This window comes from Phyllobates terribilis, unplaced genomic scaffold, assembly GCF_046119375.1.
Source record: "Phyllobates terribilis strain yellow unplaced genomic scaffold, ASM4611937v1 Scaffold_8__6_contigs__length_399053987, whole genome shotgun sequence".
Classification (NCBI taxonomy): Eukaryota; Metazoa; Chordata; class Amphibia; order Anura; family Dendrobatidae; genus Phyllobates; species Phyllobates terribilis.
The window spans coordinates 253,110,264-253,124,273 of NW_027362768.1; the positions used below are offsets into that span (position 1 = coordinate 253,110,264).

Below are 14,010 nucleotides of genomic sequence, written 5' to 3' on the forward strand. Positions count from 1 at the left end.
GTACTAATATGCGTCTGTGCCCTGGGACTTAAGAGCCTGACCCATATTAGTACGTCATGGCGATCGCGCGCGCACACAGGCTGTGTGGGCGCAATCTCCGCCGGGTGTCAGCTGATTGTCACAGCTGACACCCGGTACTATGTGCAGGGAGCGGTCCCGCACCGCTCCAGCACATTAACCCCCGCAATGCTGCGATCGAAGTCGATCGCAGCATTGCGGTGGCTAAGGGGAGGTGATCGAAATACTCACCTCCTCTTCCGGCCTCCAGCGCTGTCTGCCGCGGCTTCCCGGGTGTTGCCATGACGACCCGATGTCAAGACAACATCCGGGTCACCAGACAGCATGAAGATTTTTTGGTCATGCGCAGTACATGACCAAACTATCTTCTCACTGTGCAGCGCTGGCAGCCTGTTTTTGGGGTCCATTTTCTCATCTTACCCTTGTGAAAATAAACATAATTTTTGTGGAAAAAGTTTGATTTTTTTTATTTTCATGGCTCCATGTTATAAACTTCTGTAAAGGACTTGGGGGTTCAAGGTGCTCACCACACATCTAGATAAGTTCCCTGAGGGGTCTAGTTTACAAAATGGTGTCACTTGTGGGAGGTTTCCACTGTTTAGGCACATCAGGGGCACATCCGCTAATTATTCAAGCAAATTTTACAATCAAAAAGTCAAATGGCGCTCCTTCCCTTCCGAACCCTGCCACGCGCCCAAACAGTGGTTTTCCCCCACATATGGGGTATCTGCTAACTCAGGAGAAATTGCACAACAAACAGCATAGTGCAATTTCTTCTGTTACCCTTATGAATGACTATAGAACATAGGATATGTAAATTTTCAGTTTTGAACAGAAATTACACAGGCAATATTTAAAACAGTAGGCAGGTCACTGAAACCAAAGACTTGTCAGAAGGCACAGATATGAATACATGAATACATAATGAGAGCACCAGAGCAAATGCCTATCATTATGGCAGAACTGAAAATAAAGATTACAGAAGAACCACTGGACGGATTTCATCATCAAAGGTATCATTTTAATCAGTGTAATGTCGCCCACCTGACACTGTATGTGGTTTACTGAACAAAAGTTCATTTTAAAAACTGGCTGTGTCTGACGGTATACGGAACATACCACAGCTCCTGGGAAGGGGAGGAAAAGAGGAAGCAAAAGAGTGTATATAGACATTACAGCAGGGGATCACAGAGGAATCATTTTGTGAGGTAAAATATTTCACTGCCTGTTTTTAAAACAATATTTTACCTCACAAAATGAATCCTCTGCAATCCCGTGCTGTAATGTCTGTATTGTCTTTTGCTTCATCCCCTGCCCGGGAGATGTGGTATGTTCCTATATGGTCAGACACAGCCAATTTTTAAAATGAACTTTTGTTCGTGTGAAAACCCCTTTAAGGACTCATACCAAAGTTAGCGCTTAAGTGTATTACCTTTGGGTAATAAGTAATGAACCCCAAGTTCAATGCTGGGTCCACTTTTATTAAAAAAAGCTGTACAAGGTAAAGAGAAAATTTGCAGATTTTCACAAGAAAAAGCACCATCCTTCTCCACAGTTGGTGTATGGTCAGATTTAAAAAAAATAGGACATAATTTTGAACTCTCAAAATAGGCCGTATCATTAAGTTGATACTAGTATTTTCTTCAACTTGTATTTACAAACTTTTTTTCCCAGAAATAATAAAGGAATATATATATGTTACACACACGCCGTTAGGTTCAGATAGGGTTTCATAAATTCTTTGAAATCCTGAGGGAACCATTAGTCAGGGCAACCATAGACTGCAGATTCTCTCAGGCACATGATAGATTCAATTGCTGACCAGACACATCTGACAAGAGTCTTTTTCAACAGTTTAACTGTGTAATTTAATCTGAAGCACGGCCAGTGCAATTCAGGGATATTACAGCAACAATCTTCATTACAGTACAGTCTGAGTTTCTTGAGCAACCGGTTCCAGTAACAGTACAGTAGTTTCTTCACAAGGCACAGCATTAGTCTTTTCAGTAGCATAATTCAGCATAGATTAGATCTCTTAGCAGCACACTTCTATGCATACACAACCACAGGCTTTTCCTTCACAAGGACACAATAGTATACATCATTCTTTAGCCTACATGGAGATGGAGGAGGGGGGGTTTGATGAGGGAGATGATCCCTGTGACACAATTCCTTCCAGTCCTTATCTTCCTGCCCGATAATACTTTGCACTGTTAGTTCAGGGAGTTTATCTGACCTGTATTTAGTTTCTCGCCAGATCTGAATCCTGTTCAGTTGCCTTCTGTCAAATACAGATAACATACCACCTTTCTCTTCGGCCAGACTACAATAACAAGTTCCCCACAATCCCCCTTGGTGATACTTGTTATTCATTGGACAGTTACATTAATAATCTTTTAGACACAGTAGGTAATATTTATTTATAATATGCAAAAACTGAAACCTATTTTTTTTGTAGAAAATACCGTAAAGAGCATGAACTACAGCTGAAAAAGTGGTCTCATATTGCATCTGAGAAGATTTTGCCACTGGAGACAAATGAGACTTCTCATGTCAGCTTGAAGGTGATTTACAACAAACATTAACATTATTATTGACAAGAAAACACTTAAATAACATTTCTCTGAAATTTGCAACTAAAGGTGAGAGTGATGCAGCAGAGCATTTCTAGTTTTTGGAAGCTGCCTCATCAAGATAAACCATCTGTCCTACTTTTGAAACCCCCATTAGATGCTGTGCATCCGCTACATGGACATCTCCAGAGCAGCAGCCACACTTACACAGATGCTGTTCATTCTATATCATAGAGTGGGACCCTAAGTGTTGGATCCTTCTGCATAATATCCATATGTCATAACAGGTCATATATATAGTAGATAGGGGTTAGTGTGACTCCCCTTTAAATGTATAATCTTATCAATCCAACTTATATTAACTGCAAAGAGACAGAATTTCCTCATTTACATCCCTGTTTACATTATTTTTTGTGCTTTTAACATTTAAAAAATTGCATATGTTTTTTGCTGGATTTTTTATTTTGTGATATTTGTTCAGACTTTTTTCTTGGTGATTTTGATGTTGTATAGAATATATTATGGAGAAAAATGTCAGAAAACATGATATATCTTATGTAGATCATGCTGCATTTTTGTAAAATCACAATACACCTCCAAAACACTAAAATAACACTAGAGATGAGCGTTGTTCTACTCGAACTGTTCGCCAATCTCAAATTCGAGCTGTTTTGGGCGGTGTTCGAGCCGTTCGGCGAACACGAACAATTTGAGAAAAATTCGGCTGTTCGAGGTTATGTTCGATAACTGTTCGTGCACCAAAATCATAACTGGATTTTTTCTCAGTAATGATGAAAATTAATGTTAATACGCAGTTTGAGTGTACAGCGAGGTGGGGGGAGGGGCAGGGGATGGATCTCTGCAGGAACAATGAAGATCTCCATTTTTTTTTCTCTTTCCCGCATTTGCAGTGGGGAGGTGCAATCTGTCAGCCTATCAGCAGCGCACACACGGAGCGAAGTGCTTTTTTTCACACAAGCAAGGGCATGTGTCATTGGCAGTGTATGTCACATGTCCTTGCCCTATAAGACCAAGCCATTTTCCCCGTCGCCACCATTTTCTCACTGCTGCAGCTGCGTGTTAGACGGCACCGCTGTTGCTGTGTGCGCTATACCTTGTTAATTTCAAGCCAATTTTCGCACAAATATACAGATAGCTTGGGAGTAGGGAATAGTTGTGATTGCAGTCCTTTTAAGGACTAGGTTACAGCATTTCCTACGACTTTTATCAGGGAGGTCTGTGCTCTTAAATAGATAGGTTGTGGGAGTAAAGACTAATTGTAATTGGAGTCCTTTTCAGGACTAGGTTACATGAGTTCCTATCAGTTTTTGCCAGGCAGGTCTGTGCCAGTGCTGTGCAAGTTTTTTTCACAGCATTTGGCTGAATCTAGCAAAGCTAATCCTTTTTGGCCTATTGCAGAGTGTGTTAGTCAGTGGAGTAGCCTATCTGTGTTGCAAGATATAACACCTGTGTATAGAATACCAATTTTTTTACTGCACCTAGTGAAGTAAAATCTTTTGGGCATAGCATCATTCTATTAGTCCATCTATACTGACCTCCATCAGGTTGCAAACTGAATATAATTTTTTTCTGCATCTAGCTCTGAAAAAATATTTGGGCTTCTAGCAGTGTGTGGGACTTGGTCTATTAGTCCATCTATACTGACCTCCATCAGGTTGCAAATTAAAAATAATTTTTTTCTTCATTTAGCTCTGAAAAAATATTTGGGCTTCTAGCAGTGTGTGGGACTTGTTCTATTAGTCCTTCTATACTGACCTCCAGCAGGTTGCAAATTGAATATAATTTTTTTCTGCATCTAGCTCTGAAAAAATAGTTGGGCTTCTAGCGGTGTGTGGGACTTGCTCTATTAGTCCATCTATACTGACCTCCATCAGGTTGCAAATTAAAAATATTTTTTTTCTGCATCTAGCTCTGAAAAAATATTTGGGCTTCTAGCAGTGTGTGGGACTTGGTCTATTAGTCCATCTATACTGACCTCCATCAGGTTGCAAATTAAAAATAATTTTTTTCTTCATCTAGCTCTGAAAAAATATTTGGGCTTCTAGCAGTGTGTGGGACTTGGTCTATTAGTCCATCTATACTGACCTCCATCAGGTTGCAAATTAAAAATAATTTTTTTCTGCATCTAGCTCTGAAAAAAATATTTGGGCTTCTAGCAGTGTGTGGGACTTGGTCTATTAGTCCATCTATACTGACCTCCATCAGGTTGCAAATTAAAAATAATTTTTTTCTTCATTTAGCTCTGAAAAAAATATTTGGGCTTCTAGCAGTGTGTGGGACTTGTTCTATTAGTCCTTCTATACTGACCTCCAGCAGGTTGCAAATTGAATATAATTTTTTTCTGCATCTAGCTCTGAAAAAATAGTTGGGCTTCTAGCGGTGTGTGGGACTTGGTCTATTAGTCCATCTATACTGACCTCCATCAGGTTGCAAATTAAAAATAATTTTTTTCTGCATCTAGCTCTGAAAAAATATTTGGGCTTCTAGCAGTGTGTGGGACTTGGTCTATTAGTCCATCTATACTGACCTCCATCAGGTTGCAAATTAAAAATAATTTTTTTCTGCATCTAGCTCTGAAAAAATATTTGGGCTTCTAGCGGTGTGTGGGACTTGGTCTATTAGTCCATCTATACTGACCTCCATCAGGTTGCAAATTAAAAATAATTTTTTTCTGCATCTAGCTCTGAAAAAATATTTGGGCTTCTAGCAGTGTGTGGGACTTGGTCTATTAGTCCATCTATACTGACCTCCATCAGGTTGCAAATTAAAAATAATTTTTTTCTGCATCTAGCTCTGAAAAAATATTTGGGCTTCTAGCGGTGTGTGGGACTTGGTCTATTAGTCCATCTATACTGACCTCCATCAGGTTGCAAATTAAAAATAATTTTTTTCTGCATCTAGCTCTGAAAAAATATTTGGGCTTCTAGCAGTGTGTGGGACTTGGTCTATTAGTCCATCTATACTGACCTCCATCAGGTTGCAAATTAAAAATAATTTTTTTCTTCATTTAGCTCTGAAAAAATATTTGGGCTTCTAGCAGTGTGTGGGACTTGTTCTATTAGTCCTTCTATACTGACCTCCAGCAGGTTGCAAATTGAATATAATTTTTATCTGCATCTACAGTACCTCTGAAAAAATATTTGGGCTTCTAGCTGTGTGTGGGACTATTTGTATTAGTCCATCTATACTGACCTCCATCAGGTTGCAAACTGAATATATTTTTTTCTGCATCTACCTCTGAAAAAATATTTGGCCTTCTAGTAGTGTGTCGGACTTTCTCTATTAGTCCATCTATACTGACCTCCATCAGGTTGCAAATTAAAACTAATTTTTATCTGCATCTACAGTACCTCTGAAAAAATATTTGGGCTTCTAGCTGTGTGTGGGACTATTTGTATTAGTCCATCTATACTGACCTCCATCAGGTTGCAAATTCAAAATAATTTTTTTCTGCATCTAACCCAGCCAATAGTTTTGGCCTAATACCACAGTTTGGCCACTCAGCTCTGCTCGGTTACCATCCATTGTTTTTTTGTGCAAACAACTCCAGAGTTGTGAATTAGTTAACCACCAAAATGAGTGGAAAAAGGCCTGCTGCTGGTGGAAAGGGGAATAGGCGTGTTGGGAAGGGGAAAAAAGGTTGTGTCCGTGGGGTAGGTGTTAAAGCAACAGTAACATCTGCAGAAGAAAGACCATCTTCCAGCCAAACTAAAATGTCTACTTCTTTTAGCGGACAATGTGATAAGATCCCTTTCTTACGGCCACGCCAATCGCTACAAATTCCAGATGAGGCACAAAAACAGCAGGTGCTTCAACGGATATCAAGTGCTCCTTTAAGTGGGCTCTCCTCCACATCAACTTCAACATCACAAATACTCCAGTCCTCAAAGGTGTCACCCAAATCGCACTTGCTTCCTCACAGCTCCCAAATCTCCAGCTGCCCGTCTGAGTATGAGGTAGAACAGATGGTTGAGTCTGCAGAGCTGTTTACTCATACTATAGCCTGGGAATCAGAGGTCGACTCCAGCGCTTCTGTGAATCCAGACGAGGAAATGATCTGCACTGATGCCCAGAATCTTTATGAGTCGGATCCAGGACCAGACTCAGAAGGTTCTGACCATAATGTAGACCCTCATTCCCAAACTGTAACTCCTGTTGGTGGAGACAATGAGGAAGAGATGATAAGACTCAAATACCTGATTGGAGCGACAACTTTAGTTTTTTGTCAGGGCAGAAACAGGTTGGCTCTGAGGACGACGGGTGTGATAATGCACAGGGTGATGATGATGAGGTCGGAGATCCCACTTACTGTCAACCCACAGTCAGCCAAGAGATGAGGTCAGCAGAGGAGGTGGAGGAAGATGCTAGTGACGACGAGGTCAGGTTGCGCCTTCCTGGACAGAGACGTAGTACTGGAAGCACGTCAACAACTGCATCCTCAAACACAACTCTGCCTCTCACCACAAGTCGTGGTGGCTCTTCAGGTCGCATGGGTGCTAAGCCTTGCATAGCCTGGGCATTTTTTCAGATCGATAAAGATGACCCAACTCGTGTTATCTGTAACATTTGTCAGCAAAAGCTAAGTAGAGGCCAAAAAATACATAGTTTGAGTACTTCATGCATGAACCGGCACATGGACATGAAGCATAAGTTGCAGTGGGAAGCTCAGTGTGCTACAATGCGGCCTAGCCGGCCGGGCCAATCACCGTCTGCCATATCTTGTGCATCCGCGGCCTCTTCATCCTCTGTGACTGGGGGGACAGCAGTCACACCTGTTTTGGGGCGCAGACCTGCCACCTCTTTACCCGCAACAGCCAGCGTGATTGGCAGGTCATCATTTTCTTTGGAGGTGGTAACACCAGCTGGTGTTGAGCGCTGTCCGACATCGATAGCACCACCTTTGGATCAAGGCAACCTAACATGTCCGCCTGCATCTTCCTCACAGACCGGCAGTTTGCCGGGGACACCCTTATCAACCCCGTCTAAGCACAATAGCCAGCCCTCGGTCCCTCAGATGTGGACAAGTAAAAGACCATTTCCTCCTAGCCATGAGAAAGCTAAGAGGTTGAATTTCACCATCTGCAAGCTCTTGGCTACAGAAATGCTGCCTTTCCGCCTGGTGGACACAGAGGATTTTCGAGACCTTATGTCTGTCGCAGTGCCCCAGTACCAGATGCCCAGTCGGCACTACTTCTCAAAGAAAGGTGTGCCTGCGCTCCACCAGCATGTCGCACACAACATCACCGCTTCTTTGAGAAACTCTGTGTGTGACAGGGTGCATTTCACCACAGACACTTGGACGAGTAGGCATGGACAGGGGCGTTACATGTCGCTGACTGGGCACTGGGTAACTATGGTGACAGCAGGACAAGGGGCTGCTGTCCAAGTCTTGCCGTCCCCACGAGTTGTGCGTCAATCCTCTTTATGTCAAAGTTCCTCCACTGCTTCTGCCTCCTCAACCTCCTCTCGGTCTTCCACCTGCACCCAAAGCCTGTCTGGTCATGCCACAAGCTTTCTAACTGCGCAGAAGGGATCCTGCACACCTCCTTACTATGCTGGCAGTAGGGCTCAACGTCATCAGGCGGTTTTTACATTGAAATGTCTGGGAAATGTGAGTCACAGCTGAGGAGTTGTGGTCAGCTCTGGAGAACCAATTTCATGAATGGTTGTCTCCACTGGACCTGAAACCAGGGAAGGCCGTGTGCGACAATGCTGCAAACCTGGGTGCGGCCCTTCGCCGGGGCAATGTCACACACGTGCCTTGTATGGCTCACGTGTTGAACCTGGTTGTCCAGCAATTTTTAGCCCACTATCCCAGACTAGATGGCCTTCTGCAGAGGGCACGGTCGCTGTGTGCTCACTTCCGCCGTTCGCATCCCGCAGCTCAGCGACTTACATCTCTACAGAAGTCGTTGGGCCTGCCACTTCACCGGCTAAAATGCGATGTGCCTACCCGGTGGAATTCAACTCTGCACATGTTGTGGGTGCAGCAGAGCGTAGCATAACTCCCCACGGGAGGAGTATAGCCTCAGGGCAGTGTATGCGGAGGATGGGGGTGATGGTGCAGGGCAGCAGCAGTAACGACACGGAGTCAGTGATGCAGTTCAGGGCCTTTACTCACAGTTCTTATTATCCAGACCACGTCTGCAGGTAACGGCTGCCCACGTCGTACTGTGCTCACCAGGTGAGGGGCTCAGACAACTCCCAGATAACTTTGGAGCACTTCACAGGACCCCCTTTGTGTGTCCTTTGTCTGGCCTTTCTTACCAACACTTCTGTCCGGCTGCCTCGGGCCTCCTCTTGGTAAACTTGGCGCCAGTTTCCCTGACCCTATGTGGTGCCTTCCTAGCGGGTGTAGCGAGGGGCTGCGCCACATAAAATGTCAGAGCCTCCGGTTTCTAGCTGAGGGTCGTTTCCTGCCTCCACTAGTTCGGGGACCGGTCTCCCCCTTTGGCCTGACCCCTCCACGCAGGTGGATTCGGGCGTGCGGTGGCGACTCGCCCGTCCGCACCCCTGGGATCCCTTCATTCCTCGTTCCTGGAGCCTTCTCCGCTCCTCTTCCTTCCTTCTCCCTCTTCCAGGCCTGGGCCTCTGTTACTAGGCCCGCCTCCGGAGCAGAGCTCATGCAGAGCCCCTGCTCCCTGCCACTTCTGCTCAGACTTCTCTGCACTGAACTAAGATGGTGCCCACCTTTTATACTCCCTTCTCAATGCACCCAGGAACTGCTTCCTCCCTGCTCCTGCACTACAGGGTTCCCCTTCCTCAGTGTTCCCTCCCCCCACTCCAGCCAGGGACAGGGACTGTCGTGCCCATCTCAGGGGCATATTGGTCGCCCTGCCCCACGGCAATGTGGTGTAATGCATGCAGGTGTCGGGGTCCTGATCCACACTCCATACTTACCTGAGAGTGAGATATCACACCTCTGGGTGAGGTGCAATACGTCTGTAGCAACCGAGCCCTCAGGGTGCTACAGTTCCATTTATCTTCAGCCTAGGTGACATATTGCAATACAGGGCCGTGATTTTGGCTATAAAATGGTCCCCTAGACCCCTACCCCAAGCTTTTTAAGAGAATCATATATGGCGTGCCAGGAGACTCTATGGAATGCTTTCTCAGCATCCAACGAGAGTATCTAATTACAAATTTTTAACTGCATCTAGCCCAGGAAATACTTTGTGCCTAGTAGCAGTGTCTGCTAGTGAGCGGATTATCCTGGCTGTTAAGCAAGCTGCACCACCTGTAGTTTAGACACTTAATTTTTTCAAAGGAAATGCTTCGGGACCATGGGATACTTAGTGAAGAGCATCAGGAGGCACCCCAAGGCATAGGGGCTGGGACTGGCAGTAGGATGCCTTGCGGTGGACAGCCGAGCTCGATCCTTATAAAAGCTTTTTAACTGCAGCAGCTTTAGTGGACACTACTGGAGCTGGAATTACCGCGGCTGCTGGCATGAGACTTGCCCTCCAATAGATCCTTGTAAATGGATTTAAAGTGTATTCATTCAAATTAGAGAGACAATTTAAATTAAAAAGCTTAGAGCTGCCTCCACCACAGGGGGGCTCGCTCGACCCACCAGCGGACAGGCACCAGTATTGGGAGAGGGGGGCTGGCCGTCAGGGTTCACCGCGGCTCTGGCACAAACCCGGCGACACGGAGGTGGCACGGGCAGGAGCGGACTGGCCGTGTCGGCTTCTCACTTTTTGGATTCTAGAAGGGCATGACATGCCTATATCTGTGTCTCCCCCTCCTTTTACTCCTCCACCTCTTTTATTTTCGCATGACTATATGTACTTTTCACTTTTCCATGTGTTAGTTATGTCTTCTGAGCAGTTTGTCAGCTTTTGGACACCTTTGAAGGTGTTTTCTATGTGTTTCTATGTGTTTTTGTTTGCCTGCCATTGGTTTTAACGGTGTTCGAAGGTGTTCGACGAACAGTTCGGCGAACACACGGGTGTTCGACGAACCGAACCGAACTCGAACACTACGGGGGTGGCTCAACACTAAATAACACCAAACATCTAAATGCTATATATGGAGACTTTACAATATTTACTAGATCTGTCTACATCGTTTTTGGACAAAAATATCTAAAAACAAACAAACATAAAAGCCGCAAATAGAGATAACCAGATTGACCCACTGTGACTTTCAAGTCAAAGTTAGTGAAATTTGCAGATCCAAACAATTTGATAATTTATATGTAAGTATTGCAAGAAAAAGAATGTCCTGCGCCTTTTCACATACTGCAGAAGATTGCAGCAGCCAGAAAGCAGGTTAATGATGTCTTAGAAAACCCACGGGTTCCCCCAAAACGCTTATCAGCCATCAAATCACATGGTATAGTCAGGGTGGACTATCACAGGGTCAATCAGGGAGGATTATAATCACAGGGACTATAAAATGTGAGGGCAGGGCAAGCAGCATCCATTTTAGAATTTTACAGCCTATGGACAGGAGGTCATAGCATATAGCTCATAACATATTGTGATTGAAAAGGTCTAATCTGATTGGGATGTACTACTGTGGTTGACTCATCTGTAAATAAAAATACAAAAATTAAAGTGATAGGAAGGTATCAGGTATTCCACAGAGACGACATCGGGGAGATCACATAATATCTCACCTTGCCGTCACTCTGTCAGAATTTCGTCAGGGATCCGGGAGGGGAGCTCTCCTCTGATTTGACTGTTATTGAACAGGATCCATTGCATATAATAACTATATACTTTCGCAATGAATGTAGATAAATCTTCAGTTGGCTCTTTTATGCTTAAGGGGAGATCTGCCCACACACAAACAACAAAACTCTTTAAATCTTCTTCCTTAGTGAGTTTGAACGAGCTGAGTGTGACCGGAGTGTAAGTGCAGACGGAAGTGTGTGACTTATTTTTCAGTGACTTGGATTCAGGGAGTTTGGAAGGGAGGAATTTGGACTGAATTGCTGTCTGTATTTTATTAATTCTTTACATTTCTTTTTACTTAACATTTCTGTCTAGTGCAATCCCCATTAGGAAATGAGCTCAATTATTGACAATGCTATCCAGTGTACATCTTGCCACATGATTGCAATCCTTGAACAGCTGGTCGTGGGTGCATACTGCTGTTCGAGATGTGTGCACGTTGTGCATTTGGAAGCCCAGGTACTGGATCTAAATGAGCAGCTGGCAACACTGAGATCCATTGACAATATGGAAAGGAGTCTGCTGCTCATTGGGGTAGATGTGGAGGAGGGTGGTATTAGGGAGCCACAGGACAGTGAGGCAGCTAGCTGGGTGACAGTTAGAAGGGGGGTAGAGGGAAGAGTGCCAGGGAGGCTAGTCCTGATCTGGCACAACCCAATAAGTTTGCAAAGTTGGCAGATGAGGGGGGTTTCGGTACAGGGGTAGCACTGCTGCAGCAAGGCATGTCCTCTGAAAGCCGAAGGAGTGTCCGCTCCAGTAAGGGGGGAAATAGGAGAGCAGGGCAGGCCAGGCAGGTGCTTTTAGTGGGGGACTCAATTATTAGAGGAACAGATAGGGCAATCTGTCACAAAGACAGGGATCGTCGAACAGTGTGCTGCCTACCTGGCGCTCGAGTCTGGCACATCCCTGATCAGGTTGACAGATTACTGGGAGGGGCTGGTGAGGACCCAGCGGTCATGGTGCACATTGGCACAAATGACAAAGTTAGAGGTAGGTGGAAGGTCCTTAAAGATGATTTCAGGGAATTAGGCTGCAAGCTTAAACCAAGGACATCCAAGGTGGTATTCTCTGAAATACTGCCTGTACCACGTGCCACACCAGAGAGGCAACAGGAAATTAGGGAGATAAATAAGTGGCTCAGGAATTGGTGTAGGAAGGAGGGGTTTGGGTTCCTGGAGAACTGGGCCGACTTCTCAGTTGGCTACAGGTTCTACGCTAGGGACGGGCTGCACGTCAATGGGTAAGGTGCAGTTGTGCTGGGGGAGAAAATGGCTAGAAGGTTGGAGGAGTGTTTAAACTAGGGATTGGGGGGAGGGTATTCATTTTATAGGTGGGGAAGATAGTGCAGATAGTGACCTGGGCACAAATAAAGAAATTGGGGGTGGGGTTAGAGCAGTCAATATAGGAAGAAGGACTAGAGGTACAGAGAGATACAAAAAATGCATGTACACTAATGCCAGAAACGTCACCAACAAAATGGAGGAATTAGAATTAATTTTGATGGAAAATAATTATGCCATGGTGGGGAAATCTGAGACATGGCTGGACGAGAGCCATCAATGGGCAGTTAATTTGCAGGGCTATAGTCTGTTCAGAAATGACTGTACAAACAAGTGAGGGGGGGTGTTTATATGTAAAATCATCCTTAAAACCCATCTTGTGTGAGAATATATGTGAATCTAATGAAAATGTAGAGTCCCTGTGGGTGGAGATAAGGGGAGGGGGAAAAAATAATAAATTACTGATAGGGGTTTGTTATAAGTCTCCAAAAATAATGGAAGCAGCGGAGAATATCCTCATAAAACAAATAAAGCAGCGGCTCAAGGAGAAGTCATTATTATGTGGGACTTCAACTACCCTTGAAATACATTGGGGAACAGAAACCCGTAGTTCAAGCAAAGGAAATAGGTTTTTGACAACTATGAGAGACAATTACCTTTCACAACTGGTTCAGGACCCAACAAGAAGGGGGGCACTGCTAGACCTAATATTAACCAACAGGCCAGACTGCATATCAAATATACGAGTTGGGGGTCACTTGGGTAATAGTGATCACAAAATAATAAGTTTTCATTTTTCCTTTAATAAGATGTGTAGTAGAGGGGTTACAAGGACACTAAACTTAGGGAAGGCAAATTTACAACGGTTGAGAGATGATCTTAGTGCAATAAACTGGGACGATATCCTGAGACATAAAACTACACAAAGCAAATGGGAGACATTTATTAGCATCCTGAATAGGACCTGTGCACAATATATACCCTATGGGAATAAACATGCTAGAAATAGGAAGAAACCACTATGGCTAAATAGAGCTGTAAGGGGCGCAATAAGTGACAAAAAGAAAGCATTTAGAGAACTAAAGCAAGTAGGTAGTGATGAGGCATTAAATAAATACAGAAAATTAAATAAACTAAAAAATGATAGTGTTGGCCCCCTTAAAAATAGTCTGGGTGAAATGGTGCATGAGGATGAGGAAAAAGCCAATATGCTAAATGATTTTTTTTCACCAGTATTTACACAAGAAAATCGCATGACAGAAAACATGATTAGTGATGACTAGTGTTGATCGAGCACTAAAATGCTCGAGTGCTCAAAGCTCGGGCCGGGCTCACCGTGATACTCGGGTGCTCGACCCGAGCACCGAGCCCAATGTTAGTCTATGGGAGACCCGAGCATTTTTGCGGCGACACCCCCGGCAGTCTGTAGAAAGCCTA

The 14,010-nt window shown here is 44.4% G+C and overlaps 1 protein-coding gene across 1 annotated transcript in view; it reads left to right on the forward strand.

Annotated features, from left to right (window-relative positions):
* GUCY2C (guanylate cyclase 2C) overlaps positions 1-14,010 on the forward strand; it is a 552,042-nt gene that overhangs the window by 337,394 nt on the left and 200,638 nt on the right. The window contains exon 12 of the mRNA XM_073644175.1: positions 2,477-2,582. Coding sequence (XP_073500276.1) covers positions 2,477-2,582 — 106 coding nt within the window. The remainder of the gene's footprint in view (positions 1-2,476; positions 2,583-14,010) is intronic.